This window comes from Anabrus simplex, chromosome 9 (assembly GCF_040414725.1).
Source record: "Anabrus simplex isolate iqAnaSimp1 chromosome 9, ASM4041472v1, whole genome shotgun sequence".
Lineage (NCBI taxonomy): Eukaryota > Metazoa > Arthropoda > Insecta > Orthoptera > Tettigoniidae > Anabrus > Anabrus simplex.
This window is the reverse complement of record NC_090273.1, coordinates 25275655-25298174: the sequence shown is the minus strand read 5'-3', so window position 1 is coordinate 25298174 and position 22520 is coordinate 25275655. Positions and strand designations below refer to the sequence as shown.

The 22520-nt window shown below is 40.6% G+C and overlaps 1 protein-coding gene across 1 annotated transcript in view; it reads right to left on the bottom strand.

Annotated features, from left to right (window-relative positions):
* The window catches only part of ds (dachsous cadherin-related 1), a 231259-nt gene that overhangs the window by 82720 nt on the left and 126019 nt on the right, over positions 1-22520 (bottom strand). Inside the window, exons 7-8 of the mRNA XM_068229134.1 lie at positions 14424-14926; positions 7919-9035 (exon numbers count right to left, since the gene is read on the bottom strand). Of these exons, the coding sequence (XP_068085235.1) occupies positions 7919-9035; positions 14424-14926 (1620 nt within the window). The remainder of the gene's footprint in view (positions 1-7918; positions 9036-14423; positions 14927-22520) is intronic.

Below are 22520 nucleotides of genomic sequence, written 5' to 3'. Positions count from 1 at the left end.
TGCTTAAATGAAATAACTTAGCGTCGTTGTCCTCTGGTACAAGGTCAAAATTCCGATACTTTAAGACAGTGACTGCCACACTTTAAAGTCCGCATATCCCTTGAGAAGAATCACGAACGTTCTCTGAATTTTTAAATAAAACAAACAGTACATATTAATTCAGATATATTACATTAAAAAGGCAGAATTATAATGTAAATGACATCAAATACAATTTTGTACAATTAGCTCTGCATTTCTGGGTTTCATGTCCAATAATTTCAATATTAAATCACGAATTTACTTGGTTATTAGATTTCGAATCGCGATCACTACCATGAAAGGCTGAGAGGAATGTTATGTCCTTCCTAAGTAGAACCGTTGTTAGTAAACGGTTGTGCTCAACCGAGTTTGACGAAACGTGGCTGCTATCCATGAAAAGTGATATTCAATAAGAAAAGACCAGTCAGTTGTCTCCATCCGCCAGGTGAAAGTAATACGGAAGAATTAGAATGATAATTACTTATTACACGCTTGATTGAGTAGCCATTTAATATCCAAAGAAAATTGATACTGTAAAAAAAAAAGTTGGAAGATTAAAATTAGAATAGTCTGACTCTCTCTTTGTGGGTAGTAGCGGTAGAGTAACATCCACGGTCTGTCGTAAGAAGCGACTAAAAGGGATACCAGGTGCTCTCAACTTGGGAGCGTGGGTTGACGACCACGGTTTCCCTAGCTGGGGTCTGGCATTGCTCCCGTTTACCAATAATGAATGGATGCCTAATCGCTGGTTTATAAAGGAGCACTACAACGAGCTATATTTCGGACTGTAAAACAAACAGCAGTGAAAAGTGAAACGGCGTATGGCTTTTAGTGCCGGGAGTGTCCGAGGACAAGTTCGGCTCGCCAGATGCAGGTCTATTGATTTGACTCCCGTGGGCGACCTGCGCGTCATGATGAGGATGAAATGATGATGAAGGCGACACATTCACCCAGCCCCCGTTCCGGCGAAATTAACCAATTAAGGTTAAAATTCCCGACCCTTACGGGAATCGAACCCGGGATCCCTGTGGCCAAAGGCCGGCACGCTAACCATTTAGCGATGGAGCCGGACAAACAGCAGTCATTTTACTACACACGATATGTAACAGGATTCATTTGTAAATACGCCAAAAGTTTAATAATTCATTGATTTATACATGTACAGAAACTTCCTCTATCAAAAACTTGCTTGCATGTGCATTGAACGATCCATTAGTTCTTACTTGCAACTCTGTCCGGCAAAATACATGTACAGGTGTACTGAAGGCAGGTGGCTATTTGGAAACTCCTGTGCAATCTGTGTGCGACCTTCGCTGCATTCCTATCCAGTTCTCCATGGATTATAAAAGGATGTCTGTGTTATCATCGTTTCTCAACACACCAGCCATTGTCGATATGTCGACAGCAACTGTCGCTACTGTACCAAATACCAGACCACTACTGAGCGTTCGAAAACGAAGCTTATTAACGCAAGGGGGCGCTGAGGAACATGCAGCGAGCCGCCGTCCGATTGTTATCACTTCGTATTCTGACGTAATCTTCTTTTTGCTAGTTGCTTTACGTCACACCGACACAGATAGGTCTTATGGCGACGATGGGACAGGAAAGGGCTAGGAGTGGGAAGGAAGCGGCCGTGGCCTTAATTAAGTTACAGCCCCAGCATTTGCCTGGTGTGAAAATGGGAGACCACGGAAAACCATTTTCAGGGCTGCCGACAGTGGGATTCGAACCTACTATCTCCCGAATACTGGATATTGGCTCCGAAGTGCAGAGAGAGAGACAGAGAGAGAGAGAGAGAGAGAGGGAGAATGAGAAATGTGAAAATCAGTGGAGAAGAAACTTAAAGAAGATTAAATTCTGTAATCTCACGGAACAAGCTTCACAGTGATTGCACACTGGCGAGAACCATAATTACAGTGCCGATCGGCTCTATGCTTCCCAGGTTGATCTCAGCTGTGAGCGTGTGCAGATTATTGGCGAGTCTAATAGAATGGAGAGGAGTTGCACGTATATGCTGTTCAGAGGACACTCACTATATTAGGTCGGTATGCACGATGAGACGCACGTTTGGACTAACAGACGTTCCGCGCTGACACTTGAAAATATCAATCATAGTCAGATCTCTTAGAAACAAACTTTCAAGGATGTGGGGGAATGTGATTAGCCTACTGGTTCAGCGGCTGACTTGCCACTCTCATGTTCGAAGTTCGAACCTCGGTCGCTACAACGTGAAATTTCCACCTGCAAGAAGTGTCAGGCAGGACATCCGGTCTTATACCCAAAGCCAAAATCTGAAATTATCCAAAAGAAACTACGATGAGCAAAATATCCTTTCAGTCTTTCTGGAATATGGTCAGTCGTTCCTAAATCTTGTTAGATATTTACATTCATCCCTCAAGTGGTATCATATATATATATATATATATATATATATATATATATTTTGTAATGTGACTGTTTTCATTGTGTCTGTCACACCCAGAATATTTCCTAGTAGATTATTCTTAAATATTTTTAAAGTTAACTCCTTTAAAAATGTGTTTTCACGTCACAGAAAAACTTGCGAAAAGGGGAACATGGACATACTAAGATCCGAAAAAGTAAGCTTATTTTTATATTAAAAAAAGCTAGAATTTGTTATAGTCTATTAATTTCTCAGCTATGTTATAAAGAACACAGAACCGGTAAAAGAAGCAACATAACAGAAAAGCTCGGAACATAACTTTACATTTTAATGTCCAGAATATATGTTACTTAGATTGTGCCAATTTTCCTATCAAAGAGGATGATTCTATTTCCTTTTCATGAAAATAGACTAAATATTCAATAGAAGCCTGGGTGGAGAGGCGTCTCACAGACGTATGGTACCAGTTCTTCTTCTACCGCTTTTGCTACATCGGTGGGGTCGTGGGTGCGAACTGTGTTGCACTTGCGAAGTTGACCCTCTTTTATGGCCGGATACCCTTCCTGACGCCAATCCTATACGGACGGATGTAATCACTATTGCGTGTTCATGTGATGGCTGGTAGTGTTGTATGCTGTCTGAGTGTGAAAAGGAGAGAATCAGAAACGGCCAGTCCGCGAGTCAGAAGAATTAATCTGACGCGATTAAAATCCCCGGCCCGGCTGGGAATCGAATTCGGAACTCTCTGAACTGAAGGACTCAACACTGACCATTCAACCAAAGAGTCTAACGGGATGTATGGTACCAGTTGAGTGTTGAGAATGAAATTCTTTTTGTCAATATGTCTGGGATCGGCAATCATTTGGATTGAGCCTAGTTTTAGGGGCGGGTGCCCTTCCTGACGCCAAACCTATATGGCGGGATGTATTCACTGTTGCGTGTTTCTGTGGTGACAGTGCGTGTTTCTGTGGTGACAGTAGTGTGGCATATTGTATGTAGATGAAGAGACATGTATTGAGACGAAAATCAAACTCCCAGTCCCGGATGTAAAATAATTAAACATTCGCAGTTAAAATCCTCGGCCTGGCCAGGAATCGAATCCGATGACTCCCTGAACTGAAAGCGAGAAAGCTGACAATTCATCCAAGTAGTCGAACCAAATGAATACCTACTCTAGATATTTTACCTTAATTATTTAATTGTGAGTGGATAATAATAATAATAATAATAATAATAATAATAATAATAATAATAATAATAATAGCGTGTGGCTTCCGCAGAAGTCTGGTGCAGGTCTTTCGAGTTGACACTGTATAGGCTATCTGCGCTTCTGTAAGGATGGGGCCTTGCCTATCATCAATTCTAATGCTGAAGACGGCACACACACACCCAGCCCCGAGCCAATGGAATTAAGGTTAAAATCTCCGACCCGATCGGGCATCTAACCGGAGACCCTCTGGATCAAAGGCCAGCATGCTAACCGTTTAGCCATGGAACCGGACTGGAAGTGATAATACGGATACATACGGTCATAGCATATGGTTGCATTGTACGTAGTTTGAATGAAAATTGTTATTACTGGTAAAAATTAACTCTACGGTATTACTAAACGAGCTATGGTGTAGAGTGCGAATGATTTTCACCGTTTGCAACAGATCAAACAATAAAACAGTTTGGTCACCTGCCACAGCCCCACCCACAAGATGCAGAGCACAGCAGTACTCTCACACACGCACGCACAGTGCAGTTCGGTGTGATGCCGCTCATGTTACGGGAAGAGCGCAAATTAAGCTACGGAGCTCCACAACTCGGCAGCCATTTTTAATACCACCTAATTATCTCTTACGAGAAGCACAAGAAGAAAACCTACTCTTTTTTTCTTTATTATTTTGTTTTACCTTTCCCACTGTTGCCATATCTAATTTTGGTTTCTCACTCATGTACACCAGCTGGGATACCTCCAGATGGGTGATATTCAATATCCGCACAAGAAAAACATAGCGGAGTATGGAAATTACTGGATCACACAAATGAATTATGGCCAATGATACCACAGTAATTAATTCCATTTTTTTTTCACTGTTAAGTAGAGCTGTGTGGCTGCAAAAAGGAAACATCTCTCGCCCTCTTTGCCCCACCCTCCCGTTCGCCTTACCTTCCAGTTCTAAAAATGGCTGTCCAAACACTTAGTAAGTCTGCAACATAATTAAATACGCAGAAGATTTAACTGGACTGGGATTTATGGGGCAGAGGAATGAACCATTATGGTCGATTTTTAGTTTGCAAGTTCGGTCCCGATCGAGGTAATCGATTTTGGAGCATTTGTTAAAAGTCTTGACACCCCGTGACAATGTTTTTGGCATGTTGTTGACCGCTGGCGATGCTCTCAGCATAACCATACAAAATAACTACTTACACAGAGACTGTCGTGCTTTTCAGCATTCAGTATGCCACCCTCTGTGAATTACTAAGCGCCTCTACAATCCTCTATATGCAACTACCTCTGTATCCTCATTTAACTTTAAGAGTCTATCCATCGTCGTCCTAGTCCCTTCTTTTATTTCAATCAATCAATCAATCAATCAATCAATCAATCAATCAATCAATCAATCAATCAATCAATCAATCAATCAATCAATCAATCAATCAATCAATCAATCAATCAATCAATCAATCACTAATGATCTGCATTTAGGGCAGTCGCCCAGGTGGCGGATTACCTATCTGTTGGTTTCCTAGCCTTTTCTTAAATGATTGCAAAGAAACTGGAAATTTATTGAACATCTCCCTTGGTAAGTTATTCCAATCCCGAACTCCCCTTCCTATAAACGAATATTTGCCCCAATTTGTCCTCTTGAATTCCAACTTTATCTTCATATTGTGATCTTTCCTACTTTTAAAGACACCATCCAGACTTATTTCTCTTACCCTCCATCGTCGAGTCCATCAATCACCCTACCGCTGACCGCAACTGCGAGCTTGGCTTTCCTCTGATTCAGTTTTACTTAGTATACTACTATCCTGCGAGAATACACATTCCAAATAGTTGAAATGACCCACCTGTTCGGGTTTTGATTTCCGATTGACATTCAATCCTCTTAAGTTTCTTCCTTACTGACATCATTTTAGTCTTAGAAATGCTAATTTTCAATCCTACAATTGCATCTAGCCTATGATAATTCATAATCATATTCGATTATTGTGTGTAGAAGGGACTAGATCAGATTTCAACAGTCAATCGGTAATCATCAAATACGAAAATATCACTCAAGTAGACAAATTTAACAATGTAGGTGAAATTATTGAACCAGCAGGATTAAATCAGCAAGGTAACAAAGAACTGCAAAACTTCAAAGAGCATACAAAATTACTTGGAACAGACAACAAAAGAGCTATATCAAAAAGAACAAAATTACCACATTATAACACAGTAGTTAAAACAGAAGCACTTTAAGCATATGAAACTATTATAACCGGTGTCAAATCTCGAATAAAGATGATCGAAAAACAAGAAAAGAACAATAGAATTTGGATGAAAAAGAAATCATATGAAGTCTATCAAATCACAGATACCATCAGGAAAAGGCGATTACAATCTTATGGTCATTTATATAGACTGGATAATAACAGGCTCACAAAGAAAATGTTAGCCTTATTAATATAAAATCACAATTAATTGGCTAAAAGAAATCAGTGAAGTCCTAAATGAAATTGGCAATAATGAAGAAACAAATCAAGATAGAGTAAAATACACAACCTTAATTCACGAACACAAATTTTCTGGAAAGACCACCAGCAACGTAAACAGGAACACAGTGAGAGGAAGAGGAGATATAAGAGAAGAAGAAGACAAAAAATGTGCTAATAAGTGCAAACGTGCTCCTTAGTTCGGCATATTGAATCAAAAACTGTACAGCATTACTATACTGTCCAAGAAATTCGGAAGTTTCACGACTGAATTTCTACTTTGTTCCACAGCTGTCAAAATGACAGGCATTGGTCTTTCTGATGAAAAAGTGAAATCGATGGTAGAACACTACCTTTCATATCCTAACTTATTTCCCCCCACCATCCATTAGATGATGATAATCCTCATCAATCATCAAAGTTACTCGGATGTGAAGATTTGTTAGACATTAAAAATTCTGCAAATATGCAACAAAAATTTGTAGTAACATATACTCACATATCCATTAACAATGTATCTCTAATGGTCATTTAATTACTTCAAACTGAGAGTGCTGAATTACTGCTAATCATTATCAAACATTCTTTCTTTTTTCAACACCGGAACGATTACAGTTTTTTCTCTTAATCTCATTAATATGTAACATCGCTCTCTTTGCAAGTGTATCCAGCCATCAACCACCTTTAACGTTTCTATCACAGACAGGAAATTATGAAGTGAAATCCCATCTCAGAGGGGCATGGAATATGTGCAAGTAATCTTAGGAACCAATTAGGATACAATCAAAACTAGAATGCTGTTTGATACTTGATCATCAATGACCATACGGTTTTCAAATTTCAGACATAGGATTTTTCAAAATTTCCATGCAAACTCTCTTACTTTCGAGACATACATATTGCTCTTCTGAAGGCATGAAGCATGCGGGTGAGGATCGAAAACTCTAAACTTCAGGTCAACAAATCTATGTAGAAAGATATCTCTATTTACGTAAATCTAACATTATTTTCAGTACAGCCTTAAGTAAAATATTATAACAATAATATACTGGAGTGGATGCACATTACGTCTTTACTGCAGTTCTTATAGAAAACAATAATTTAATTACTGTTTAGACTAGCTGACCTCTGATTTTAGTGTCAAAAGGTTACATTAGTTCACATAATAACTGTATATAGGGTTTTTAAGTATTCTGTTTTCTATGTTGTTTTTTACAACTGCCGAAATTCATTAATCCCTTCAAGTATGATAAGAATATAGAACAAAAGAGAGTGTCTAAATGATCCAATTTCTTCTTTCAAGTACGGAAACCAGTCTGGAACTAACTACGTGAAATCATACTTTCTGCCAGTCATGAAATACAGCTTGGAGTACTTGTGTTAAGTACAAGATACATTTGTAAATTACAAGGACGTGAAATGAAGTTTCCAAGATCAGTTATGCATAGGTTGAGAAAGAACGTAATCAGGGATGGTGACAGGAGAATATTCTATTCACGTGAACCTAACAATATAAGAAAGACTGAAATGTTTCAGCACGGCTCAGATGGTTTCGCCATGTAAAGAGAATGCAGGAGTTGTAAACTGCCGGACAATGCTTAGATAGGATGGTACCTGGCAAATGATAATCGGATGTCCAAGAAGGGGGACCTAAATAAAGAAGAGGCATAGGTAGATGGTTTACACAGACCGCAATAGATAGAGGCATATCGTTTTCTTTTGTACAAGTCCTAACAAGTCTGCTGAAAAGATATACAGATGATGATGATGATGATAGGAATACAATAAGAAGGCCGGAGTACTTACCGGCATCCGAGAGAAGGGACCGCGCCATCACTTTGACGACAAATGTACCCATAGGAGCGTCCTCGGAAACATTGGCGTGGTACAGTGCCTGAACAAACCGTGGAGGGTTCTCCTTGGTCCCTTGTACCACCAGATGGAGCTGTCTTGTAGCATGTCGAGGGGATGGTAGGCCATGGTCACTAGCAGTAATATTCAGGCTGAATCTTCCTCCAGCAACAGCACCAGCGCGCTTGTTCTCCGGCGAGACCAGAAGTCTGGATAATGTGAGTGCTCCAGTGTCGTAGTTGATAGCAAATCGACCTTCGTCATTGCCACTTGCCAGGACGTAGGTCACCCGTCCGTTCTCACCCGAGTCCTTGTCAGCCGCAACCACATGACATACAGTAGTGCCAACAGATACAGTGTCACTTAGAAGTACAGTAGAAGCTGCTGGTGCAACAAATACTGGATCATTATCGTTGGCGTCTTTAATCAATACTATTGCTGTCACCGATGTACTGAGTCTTTCTGAACGATTGGAAGCCTGGTCAGTGGCACGGACAATTAAGGTGTATTCTGGCAGAGTTTCGTAATCCAGTGGTGCGTTTAACGTTAATGTTCCGGTGAGAGGATCAACGGTGAAGGTCTTCGATTGGCCATCTTGCGGTGGCCACTGTCGAACTAAACTATATCGCAGTTCACCGTTAGAGCCTGCATCAGCATCCGAGGCGGTGAAATTCCAGACAGCGGAACCGACAGGTGTATCCTCAGCAAGGTGGATGCGCACAGGATCTTGCTCCCAGTGTGGAGCGTTATCATTTACATCAGCAACGTCTACTCTCACAGACACTGCGCTAGACTGCGGATTATTGGATGCCGATGTGTCTAAGGCACGAACTTCCAACCTGTACTCTGCCCTCAGTTCTCGATCCAGCTGCCTGGCAACCACGAGGGCGCCGGAGCTACGGTCGATGTCGAACACCCCGGCTGCTCCAGGGGAGGCGGACGTCAAGGTGTACGTCACGTGACTACCACCTCTACCAGATACCAAGGTGTTGTCGCCGTCTCCAGGATTACCGCCATCGTCAGACGCTGCTACTGTGCCAACGATGTGACCCACTTTCACATCTTCACGGACCTGGAAGAACAGAAGAGATCCATGAAAATTTTATTCACTATTACCTTAAAAACAACATGATAACGTTGTGAATTGATAACATACTATTTCTACCTGTAATGGATTTATGTTGGTGGTTTGAGACGGCTTTCTGCATTCCTTGACAAAAACATTTGTACGCATTTAGCGCTACACAACTAAATTTGAGCCTCGAAGGCTGAATTACTCCAACCGGAGGAAGAAAGGACTCTTTAATGGTTATATCATGAAAAAATTACCCGAAAGTCACCACATACAAAGTATCCAGTAAAATTTATCATTCGAAATATTTTGATTTGTCAAATGAGACAAACACAGAATATATATTGCGAGAGAGAATTTTGAATTTGAGTTTATTGATAATTTACATGCCACTGAGGCTGGAAAGCCCCTTTATGTGGCGTCTCCATATAATAATATACCGGTACAGGTTTATCAACACACTAACTACATTTTAAAAATATTAAATTTAAACTTAAAGAAATTAACTTAACTTAAACAAAATCCAGTAAATTTAAAACATACAATATGTAATATGTTAGTAAGGAAATAAAACATTAGGCCTATTTATTATTTTTTGACTACAAGAATCTAAAGAAAAACCAGAGGGTTTAATCATTTTCTGAGAGAGAGAGAGAGAGAGAGAGAGAGAAAGAGAGAAAGAGAGTGAAGAGCAGACGATGATAAATTCGCACAAAATTTACGGGGATTACTTAAAACACTTGGCGCGTTAAAGTTTTTTAATTAGTTAATATGCGTGATATGTAATGAAAGGATAAAGTGTAGACCATACAGAAAATATCAGTCTTCATGTATGACTGAGAACTGGGATTAAACAATATCCTACTAATTTCTTTTAGAGGAAGTTTAATTTACCTTATTTTATAATTCTGAATCCAATCGCAGTAAAGGCTTTAAAAAACTCGACAAGAAAAATATTTGAATTCCAACTTAAATGGTGGTTAGAGATTCAAAGCATTAACTAATTTTCTGCTCGTCTGTATTTCGAAAAATCAAAGTCAAATTCATTTCAAAGTATACTTTCTTAACTGTGTACGGAGAAAATTACGCAATGGAAATTTAAAAAAGAATGAACTAATACTTAAATGTGAATTGACTAAAAGTGAAGTTCCAAGTCTACTTTGTGATTTTACTCCTCTTTCCCTCTCTCTTTTTTCCATCACTTACTTGGGTCACAGTCCTACCTGGTGACAGGTGACCAGCAGGCACTGAATTTATGCGACTCGCTAAATTGCATTCCAACTCACAAGCGGCTCCCTCCCTTCTTTTGTTTGTCTTGTAGTCAAGTACATTGCATTCAGATTGCAACTTGACAGATCATTTTAAAACAGGGCCCGTTTAAATATAAATAACTTCCTTCTAATTCCAGCACATTTATATGAAAATGAGACGAAAATTGAAAGATAGGAACTTCTAATGGGAGAAAATTTCTTTCAGTAATACGAGGGCGATTCTGTAAGCTCGGTACCAACTTCTACATACACATATAATCTAATATGGAGTATGAACTTGATACAGGTTATTATTATTATTATTATTATTATTATTATTATTATTATTATTATTATTATTATTATTATTATTATTATTATTTTCCTAACAGTTAAACGTCACACAAACTGAAGTAGGTTTTTGGTGACTACGGGATAGAACTGCAATTATTCGGGCTAGAACTGGAAACAGAACTAACCTTTTCCTGAAGACGAGTGGTGCTTGAATCATGGAAGTTTTAGTTTCTCAATGCAGTGAATTCAAAGTCACTATCACGTAAGGTGATGATTTTTGCAATCTTAACAGCATACGTGGATATTTAGCATTTAATCAATTAATTATAATAATCTATGGCCTAAATAACCGAGTTGTAATACACCAAAAGCAGTACCTTATGCATTTGTTACATGGTGTGTGTTGTATGTTGGGTATTCAGCCCGAAAGCTGGTTGGATCCTCAACAGGTTCTCCATTAGCTGTCATTGGGCATTAAATATAACTTTGTATTGGTGTACATCGTTGCCAGTGACATCCATGTTGGTGAGAAACTATAGATTTAGTTTTTGTGTTCGGGAGCGGTGAAAAAGTAGAAACATCACAAATCCATACTTTTCTCTGTTGCTGTACAGTAGTTATAAGTACGAAAATAACTCAACCCTCGCCTAGCACGTAAATTAGAAAGACCAGTTGCCTTAACTGCATCAAAGGGAAGGAAAATAAAAATTAATTTCTTAAAAGACCAGGAAGAGGTGGTAAAGATAGGACAGTATATAGAAAAATTAGGGAACTTCAAGTGTTTGGGAAGTATGATCAGTGAAGACATACTCTAGATAATGGAAGTTAAGAAAAGGATTGCAGTGGTAAAGGAAGTTTTCAGCAGGGAGAGGTAATTTCTATGCGGGCCGTTGAATTAAAATATGAGAAAAACGCTTGCAAAGGTTTATGTCTGGAGCGTTTCAGTGTTTGATGCAGACATGGACGTGGATAATGATGCAATTCCAGGAGTTAAATGGGTAAACAGGGTTAAAGAATGAAGTTTTTTTTAAAGAGTTACGGGAAAACTGTCCATGATACAAATTATTAGCAAGGGAGAAATGAATTTCACTGGACTCTGTTTGAAAAGGGATTGTCTGCTAAAGGACTGAATAGAAGAAATAACAAATGGTAAAAGAGGAAGAAATAGATATAAAATGCTGGAAAACATCAAGCGAAAATAGTACAGTTAAACGAAAAGCACTGTGATGGTTATACAACAATGGAGAAGAAGGGTAAAAAGACCAAGTTTCGGGCAGAAAACTTGAATGATAGTCTTAGTGATGAACATCTACTTAAAATTTCTGTGGATCGTCGCTGCACTTTCAGTATTTAATTACAATGCATGGACAGACGCCAAACTTAGCCTAATAAATGGAAATTCACTATCACACAACAAGGTACAACAAATTAATTGCTACTATGTTATAAGAAGATGTGACTATACACAGACATACGAGTGTGACACCCTGGGCAAGGTGCACACGAGAAATCCTAACCTAACCTGGTCCGAAACCGGGTCGACCGCATGCCGGAAGTAAAAAGAGAGCAAGACACATGCTGTACCTTGCAAGAGGGACGAAGACAGAGAGATGCGAAGACAATGCGAGAAAGAGAGATCGCGAAACAAGATTCCTGCCCTTTTTTACCTCAAAGAAAGAATCATTCTGAATGAAGCCTTCCTTTTAGAAGTATTGTTTTTAAAAGACATGCTCTGATTAAGAGAGAGAGAGAAAAAAGTAGAATCATTTTGAAAGAAAAGAAAACAGAGTGAGAAGTTTTTGACACATAATCGAAAAGGTTAAGATATTTTCATAAGGATACTAAAGTTAAAGCGACCCAGTCATCAGTTTATTTTCTCGACATACCAAACTAGCCTTGCCTGCTGCCATTTCTTGATGGATACAGTACTTTTGTATCCGTCTCTTGGCACAGGCCAGAGTAAAATGTAGCTTCCACCGAAGTCCCAGTCTCATCCATGGCTGTGACAATATGGAAGCTGCTGGGGTATGGGTGGTGCTGAGTAATGACATTCAGAGCACGACTAGTGCATCTGAGTGCTATGAAAGGTGTTGCTCATAGGGTCAGTCGTGCTGCAATAGCACTTGCTGACCCAGTGAGGAAAGCAATGGCAAACTACCTCACTCATCGTCTTGCCTAGTACGCCTCATTTTGGTGCTGCCATTGGTTTTTGCGGTTTCCTTATAGCCGCATAACCTTTGGTGGTGCTATTTGAGAATCTAACCAGCCTCTGGGCTGATGACCTAACAGACAGACAGACCAAACTAGCACTGCGTCCACTACTGATAACAGATTTACGTCAGGATGTCCCTCTATGAGAAAAGAAGTGCGAGAAACAGACGTTTTAACTTCCTTTGATAATTCATCATTGTCACGAATTTTCCAACCATAACTTTGGTAAAAGCAATGTATATATCCTGTAGAAAACACACGTTCACTGAATATGTAACGAAATTTTTATTTAACACCATCTTGCATTAACTTACAGAAATTTTGTTTCTGTAAGGACTGATGACGCCTGCTGAAGGGTGGTCTTTGCTGAGGTGTCAGTGATGCGAAATTCGTATGTCACTGTTGACGTGATTCCAGCATTTTACTGCAACTTATGATCAGAGAAACCTTTAATTTCTTAATGAAGCGAGTGGAGTGGCAGCGCGTGTTTACGTCCTATGGCTATAGTCTCAAGCTTTCAATTAGGGAAATGTGTGGGTTTGAAACCCACCATCGGCTGTCCTGAGAATGGTTTTCCGTAGTTCTCCCTTTGCACATCCAGGCAAATGCCGGGAGAGTTCCTATACATAGGCCACATCCGATTCCTTGCACCTCCTTACTCAATGTCATTCATCATCACTCATTTGCTCCTCAACTGGTTGACGTGAGGAAGAGCATCCGGCCGTAAAACAAGCCATGTCACCTCATCCCCGACTCCGTATCAAGAAACGGGACTAATACATACAGTCTATATCTATATGATTCACCAGCGTTTTCCAATAAAGGGATGCCACCGAAGCTTAAAGGAAAGCTCTACATGATGATGCTGGACCCACGGTCTAGGGATAGCGTGCCTGACTCTTACCCGGAGGACCCGGGTTGGATTGGCGACCAGGTCAGGAAATTTTACCGGGATCTGAGTGCTACTTTGAGGTGTACTCAGCCTACGTGATTACAACTGGGGATCTATCTAACTGTGAGATGGTGGCCAAGAATGACGGCCGAGAGGATTTGTCACACTGACCACGTGACACCTCTTAATCTGTAGGACTTCGAACTGAGCAGCTGTCCCTTTGTAGACCAAGGCCCATCAGAAATGCTGTGCCATGGGGTAGGCGGTGAGGCCTGCACTAACTTATGCTTCGAAATGCTGGGCATTCCAAGAAGTCCATCAGCGTCGTCTAAATGCCAGGAGGATGTCATCAGGAATTTTGAAGAATCACATCCGATATAAGCTCACCGGAAGCAAGTTACACATGAGAAAACAGCGTGAAAGGGCAAGATTGTTTGAAAATGTGGACGAACAGGACGAAAGGTATGTGGCCAAGAGAGCCCATTATTTTCAGCTACCCAGGGTACGAAGAAGTGGAAGGTCTAAGAACAGCTGGACCCAAGAGACGAGGCGACAGAGACACATTTCCTGCCCCAGTGATGTTGAAAGAGAAGCAGTTTCCAGCAGCAAAATACAACTGCGGTCCGCCAACCCTGGAGGATGTATAGCAGCAACTTCACCACCAGAATGTCATGAATGAAGTACACCGATGTTAAAGCGAGGAAGAAAAAGAAGATCTCTTTATAAAGGCTTATTACTTACCCTGAAGACCAAACTGGAGCTGGTAAACGTAGGCCTGTTGTCGTTGAGGTCCAACACTTCCACCCTGAGCAGACGGACGGTCTGCCTAGGAGGTTTACCACTGTCTGTAGCCGCCACAGCCAGTCTGTATATAGCCCTGTCTTCGTGGTCCAGCACGGCTCTGGTACGGATTAAACCAGACACAGGGTCCACTGTGAAGACTCCATGCCCATCAGAGTCACGTCCTTTGAGCAGAGAGTAGGTGACGGAAGCGTTGTTACCCTCATCTCTGTCCACTGCTCGAACTCGCACCACCTCTGTGCCCGGAGGTTGTTCCTCTCGCACGCTGATAACGTCCTCCTGTGGGTCCACCAGCTCCGGAGAGTTGTCGTTCACGTCAGTTACCTTTACCCGTACGGACACGCGAGCACTGCGAGGAGGAACTCCTTGGTCGCGAGCTTCAGCTACCAGCTCGTACGTAGCACGCGTCTCGCGGTCCAGGGGCTCCCTCGTGACTACCTCGCCTGAAACGAGACAAAACACAGTGATTTAAACTTAAATAAAAATTCTTACAAGGAATAAATAATAAAATATGCTATTATGCACTCAAGAACCAGGTTTTGCAAAGTTCTCGATGACAAAATCAAGTGTAATGCTGTCGTGAAAGCTAAATATTCAATTCGAATAATGCACAGCGGACGGCTAGCGCATAATTTACAGCTGTGCTAGCAGTATTAATTTCTGTCGAGAGAACAAGAATAACCGAGGCTACTGTAGCTAGATCGGGAGAGCATTGGACGGGAAATCTGAAGATTGAGGGTTGGGTTCCCACTGGTGCCCACGTGGCCATTTTAAGTACCTGACATCTCTGTACCATATGCAGCCCATTTGAAACATCCTAACAAACCGAAAGCCTGTTTCAAATGAAATATTAATTTTCACCGCCAATCTTACTATGGGCTTAAAAAGAAATGCTTAAAAAATTCACGATCGTGGTTTCCTCGAGAGTAAGGTATGGTTTATCACCCAAGACATCAGCTACTGCACTGACTGATAAAATAGTGTTGAAGACAAACTTTGTAAGCTTTGATGACAAAATACAAGTTGTTTGTCGACATGCGTACCATAATTCCTATATTTCATGTCTGCCCAAGTGTAGTTAGGTCTATTGACCACTTAAATCTGCTTCGTATTTTGTTCGACGAACTAAGCCCAGCGTTGACAAAAAATGCTCGTCGTTTATCGGCATCATTCTCAAAACTATCAAGAGCAATATATATTAATAATATTGAGAATATTTTAACAACAAAATTGAACTCTATTCAAAAGTATTTACATCAGTGCTTTTCCATATACTGTAAACAGTAACATTAAGAACACTTAGATTAAAATAAACTGAAATCCTGGCCACGAAAGCCAAGCAATACGGCCGAGATTGTCACCACGCTGATAACCCGTCACTCCGATATCTACAGACCATCTAGCTCGGCAACAGTCGTATTGGCAGGCCATAGTCATTAATAAGCTGTATGTGCCACGGTGTTTTATTTGTTTGAACTAGCATACTAAACGTTGTGATTCGAGACCTCAACTCGTTCAAATACGTTTTTAATGGAATTTGAATAATAAACGATCCAACATCTGAAGAGCATGGATCATGCAGCGATATGGGTACGATTCATATTGTGTGCTGTCTACTTTCTACAAATACGGTAAATTTTAATTTGAGTAGAATCATGTTCTGAGAAAACGAAAGAAATAACTCCGTGTCAGTATTAAGTATTAATTTTAAACTGAATGTTCGAAAGTAGTGGACTCTTAACGCCGCACAGTGTGTCGAATCCCAATTCTAGGTGGAAAAAATGAATAACGTCGTTTTTAGTGCTGGGATCCTATTAAAAGTTGGCAATATACCCTTTTCGAGGTCGCTGAATTCATATCTGGCATCGTCTAAAGTGTACGATCTTCGGTGGTAAATATATAGGGGTGAGGGGCAAGGGGAGGTGTAAAAGATGACCGAAAGCAACAAAAGAATCGTCCAGTTTTGGGATTAAAAATCACGATTTGGATGTGTATACTATAGTTTATGACAGTGGTAAACATACTATTTAAAACTGGATAAAGTATGAATAACAATGAGAATTTCAGTCCAGTATTCTTGTTACACCTACGATGGTTTATAGAAAGCTGTGAACTGCAGTCCAATTTCCAGCCAGAGATGGCATCTGCTCTTTTATTTGGTTTTCAATTAACTCAACTTCACGTTTGACGATTTCAGATCTTTCCTTCTCAAAACGAAATGTTATTGGCCGGCAATAACGCGTTGATGAAGGCCTGGGATTTGTCCAAATGACAGTTTTATTGGCATCATTCAGGTGCAGTTTTAAAGGAACGAAACAGATTACACACAAATACTCATCTGTGTTACTGTGGTCCTTAAATTTTTCTTTGTACAAACTGTGACCTGAACTTCCGTCACATCCCCATTTGCTGATAAGGGCGGCAGAGGAGTCAGTACTTTGCACAGGTAAGGTATCAACTAAGCGTTTTACCGTTAGATCTAATATTGCCTGTAACTTTACAGTAGCTGAGGTATCGCTAATAGTCATATCTTCCTTCGCAGGATAAAACGCAGCTTTAGCTTTATTTAAAGCATAATATGAGGGGTAAATAAAATGCCATAAATCCATGGCACGTTTCCATATTAATGTATAACCGTACGAGGTAGACTTGGTGTCAACGTATAGCGCTAACGCTTCCTCCGGTGTAAATGGACGCTTGTCCTGCTCCTTTTTATGAGCAATTAGAGCTTTCTTAATTTTGTGCCTCTTGTTGGGGAAGAATAAAGCTCTTTCACGTTGCTGCATCTCTTTTCCCGTTTGGTCGAAAAGAATCTTCAGCAGCAAACGCGACTTCCTCCAAACTACGCGATTCGGTAATATCACAATCATTTTGCTTCTTCGTCTTTACGGAACAGTCTTTAAATTCCTTAGGGTGACGGCCGGCTTTGTTAGGGACACAACTTATTTTCGGATCATACGCTGGATCAATGTCGTCTTGTTCACTTAACACGATAAAATCCGTCCCATTTAATCAATCACCGAATTTTTCTCGGAATCGTTGTTCTCTTCTTCCTGCACTCTCCCATTTTTTGATATTATGGGATATCAATTTTGTTTCTTAGCTCCTGAACCTGAGTGTCAATAAGAGTTGTAGGCTCAAATTTATTCATAACATATTGAAATATGACTTCTGAACGCCCCTCTTTATGACACGACCGCCAGGCGTTGAAAAATTCTTCTCGCGGCAACGCCCACATAGTCACTGAAAATAAGAAAATAAACCATCATGCACATTCGTGCGCAACCAAACCGCTACAGATCCTGAATCTACATTAAATTTCCCATCGAATGACGTTTAAAGTAAAGTGGCACTATGAGGCACTCATAAAGTTTTTTCCGATCAAAATCTAAAAACAATCGAAGTTTCTACAACAGCTTCCTTTTACAACGCATTGTAAATAACTTATTTAGTGCATAATGCTCATATTACGCATAAAAGTGAGAACACATACCACTTTTCACTGTTCCATGAGCCACAGAAGACAACACCTCGTTGAACTCCCTAGAAACACAACGTTCGGTTCACTCCGACACCTCCCATCAACTGAGCTGATATCCGCCAGGAAGACATTTCAGCACCTGTCCGCTCCATCCTACACACCAGAAAGCGGAAGGGAAGACAGAAGGTCACCATCTGGTTTGTTCACTATCGAATGAGCCAGGTTTTGCTTTGGTTTGCGGCAGTGAATTTTTTCCACCTAGATATGGGATTCGACACACTGTACGCCGTGTCAATTTCCGAGACTTGCATACGTCCTTTAAAGTGTTACAGTTTTAATTTAGAAATCAATGTTGTATTCAAATGTGTTGTATCTTCGATTATGAGGACTACTGCCATCTAGCTGCATTACTTTTAAGTGAATTTCCATGCATTTACCAATCTGCGGGACCCTTCAAATTGGTAAGAATTTGAGGTCGTTAACACTTCCTTCATCACCAAAGGTGCAATATCATACTTTTTGTGTATCAGCAGTCCAAATCGGGGATCAGTGACATAAATTCAAGTCCTCCAAATTCATTTGTCTATTATGTGTAAATGAATTACCTTTGCCGCAGAAGTTCTGAGAACCGTCCTCGGTTGCTCCATTTTTGTGCTTGTGACAAAATAACCAGTTCCTGTCTGACAATAGCTACCACCACAGAGCGCGCGCTCCCACTAATTTTTGAATCGTACAAATGAACTCATAACAATTATGGTAATATGAGGAACATCAGCTTGAAACTTTTTGAGAAAATGTGAGATATCTGAACCAAAATCCCCAAGAAGAGACTCAAATATTTTGATATGAAACCAGTCTTAGGTGAAATTAAATCATAATGCAAAATTTGTGCAAATTAATTTACACAAATTTTATCCCAGTTTTGACTGATGTATCTTTTATAATCGGTCAGAACTTTGTTCGTATTAAATAAAGGTAGAGCCATCACTCCTGGTCACTTCTAATAGCACATAATAATATCTTTGTTGGGCCTGAGAAAACCGCTATGTGAAATATTTCAGCTTAGAACTTTCGCCGGTAAGCTTCTGTCATCTACGGTTCAATATTGTGTGAGTAAATTCAAAGAAATTTTGCTCCTGATTATGTATGTACTGCGGGTCAGTATTTCTCCCATAGTGGTTTTCGGAGGCGCAGCGACGATATCTAGGAAAAAATACAGCAATGTGAGGATGAATGTAGATAGACAGTATTAATTTTCTACAGTTTAATTCGAGCTTACTGTAGATATAATTTATTCTCTCTCTTTCACATACCCCGCCATAAAACGTTCCAGGCTTATTCTCCTGATCAAGTGGGTGGGGAAAGGCAGAAAGAAAGAAACAAAAGAAAAATATCATCCACCGCTTCTCTCACACCCTGGATCGGTATAAGCATATATGAACGTGGCTCTGTTTTACTGCCGGATGCCCTCCGTCAGCCGTGTGTACTGCTCTTGCATGTTTCGGCAGTGTGTTGTGGTGTGTCGCGTATATATGAAAAGGTGTCTATCGAGGAAAGCATAAACATTTCGTTCCCAAGTCGGAAGAATGAACCAAATGTGGATCAAATCCGCGACTCAGTCGGGAATCAAAATCGGGACTCTCTCAACGAAACTCCGTGACGCAAAATAATATATTCTCTTATTTCGAAAATTACTTAATACCGCTAAGCGTCCGTGCCTCTCACGGCTGGGTTCCGTGGGTCAAATCCCCGTCACTCCATATGAGATTTGTGCTGGACAAATGGAGGCAGGACAGTTTTTTCTCCGGGCATTCCGGTTTTCCCTGTCATCTTTCATTCTAGCAATACACTCCAATATCATTTCATTTCATCTGTCAGACATTAATCATTGCCCCAGAGGAGTGCGACAGGTATCAGCAGCCGGCACAATTCCTATCCTCGCCGCTAGATGGGGGCTTCATTCGTTTCATTGCTGTTCCGGTAAAATGACTGGAAACAGGCTGAGGATTTTCATTTTACACCGCTACAACGTGACCTATCACCGCCGCCCGTTGAGATAAGTCCGGTACTGCTTATACATTTCTTTATCTGTTACCGATCGAGTTGACAACGGTGTTTGGATCATGTAACTTTGAACTTAGATTCGAGAGATAGTGGTCGGCAGCCCTGAAAATGGTTTTCCGTGGTTCCCCATTTTTACACCACGAAAATGCTGGGCTGTACCTCAATTAACGCTACGGACGCTTTCTTCTCAGTGCTAGCCCTTTCCTGTCCCATCGTCACTAAAAGAACCGAGTCCGTGTGATATTCAAACACTAGAACATAATCTCCATCCGTTAACTTTCTTCCCTACTTCCCCAGGTCAGTTTTTATTCCGTTCTTTCCAGGGCGGATTTAGATCTACAGTTCTTTCATTTTCTCACCTTTTAAGAACCTTGTCGTTCTTAATTCGATACATTAATTCTTGAAATATTAGTGTTTTTCCTTTCGACCCTTCAATTAATGTAGTGAGGGACTGATAATCTCGTTTTCTCCTTGAAACAACAATCACCATCACCTGAACGTCTGCGGGGTGGTCGTCATGGCATCTTCTGTAAAACAGATTACGTAAATTTGAAGAAAAGTGAATTTCTGTAACGAACAATGTGTACCACACTCTTCATATCAGGAATGAAGAGGAGTTACCAAAGAAATACGATCTAATAATTTTCGAGGTGTGGACAAATAGAGATGAGCTGCACCAGTAACAGAGGGTGTCAAGTGTGTTATGACGATTATTTCTCTCTTCGTTTTGTCGGGAATGTTAAAAGCATTCCTCCAGTTGTCACCATGTGGTCGCAGCGCGTGACTCGCATACCACTTCCATCATCTTTTCGCGAGCGCTCGTTTGCCCACATTCTAGGAGGGCTATTAGGATACTGGAATCCTCTACGCTTCCTCATTAGATCCTACGAGATGTTTATTCTTCCAGCAGCGAGCGAGGAGACTTCAACGCACCGAAGTTATGTGCGCGGAACTTGCTCTACCTCGCAGCTGACATTACTTCCAGGCAAAACGGTTCAATACATCATCACACTCAGAGGGATATAACTATTCATTCAGTTTCAAGTATCATCGGGAGAGTGTGTAGATACGGTTAAAAGGAAAAACAGTTCTTCACATTCCAATACTAGAGTTTCCTCGCGTGTGATACATCATATGTTATGACAGGACTTAAAAGTTGAAGTATAGGCCTACTAGCTCCTATCTGAACTGTAATATTTTTCACTATTTATTCTGAGAGTGCCTTTAAAACTACCCTCAAGTGATTCTCGAGATCGTTTTTTTTAAAATTTCAAATCGTGGAGCACATTCCCATTTCAGTTTTCACTGAAGCATTAATGAGTGAACATCTGATTGAAACTTCATACTCCTGAGCTGAATATCGTATTATTTACGCGTATTTATGCCAAGTATTCCTACTTCCCAATTTCTGGCCAATCTACCCTGGGCTGCGAGGTACGGACAGAGTAACTGTAAGCATGCATTCGGTAGATGGAGGGTTCGAAGTCGATCGTCAGCAACCCTCAAGATGGTTTTCTGTGGCTTCTCATATTCACATGAGGCAAATGCTGGAGCTGGGCCTTAATTAAGGTCATGACCACTACTTTCCCGTCCTAGCACTTTTCCATACTTGCGTCACCTTGCTGAACCAAAAGAAAACATTAGAGGAAGGCAGAGTTCCTCAGGAATATCAAGATTACACGTCAATTTAATTCCGGTAACACTCAATAATTAACCATTAAGTGATTATTATTATTATTATTATTATTATTAATTCGTTAGTTATTGCCTAGTGTTAAAGTGAAACTATACTGATAACTATAACTACAGTCCGACTCGTTGGCTGAATGGTCAGCGTACTGGCCTTCGGTTCCGAGGGTCCCGGGTTCGATTCCCGGCCGGGTCGGGGATTTTAACCTCCATCGGTTAATTCAAATGGTCCGGGGGCTGGGTGTTTGTGCTGTCCCCAACATCCCTGCAACTCACACACCTCATCTAACACTATCCTCCACCACAATAACACGCAGTTACCTACACATGGCAGATGCCGCCCACCCTCATCGGAGGGTCTGCCTTACAAGGGCTGCACTCGGCTAGAAATAGCCACACGAAATTATATATATATATATATATATATATATATATATATATATATATATATATATATATATATATACTATAACTACACGTGACTCTGAATAGATACAAACTACACGCACCTTATAACAATGGGGACGTGGTAACCGAGTAGTATAGTCACTGGCTTCTCATACCAGGATGGCCGATGTTCGAATCCCGACCAAGACATATGGAATTTTTGAAATGATTCCACGTAAAACTTAAGCTCTCGTGGCTATGTTCTCATCAATTCTTCTTCATCTTCTCCTGATTCCGATACTGTCTCCTCACAAAAATGCTGGCCAACATGGAGTATTTTGCGCTTCCTGTATAAGAATTGCCACTGTCGAACATTCTACGTTCCCTGGCCACGTCGATGTTCTTGTTCTATCTTG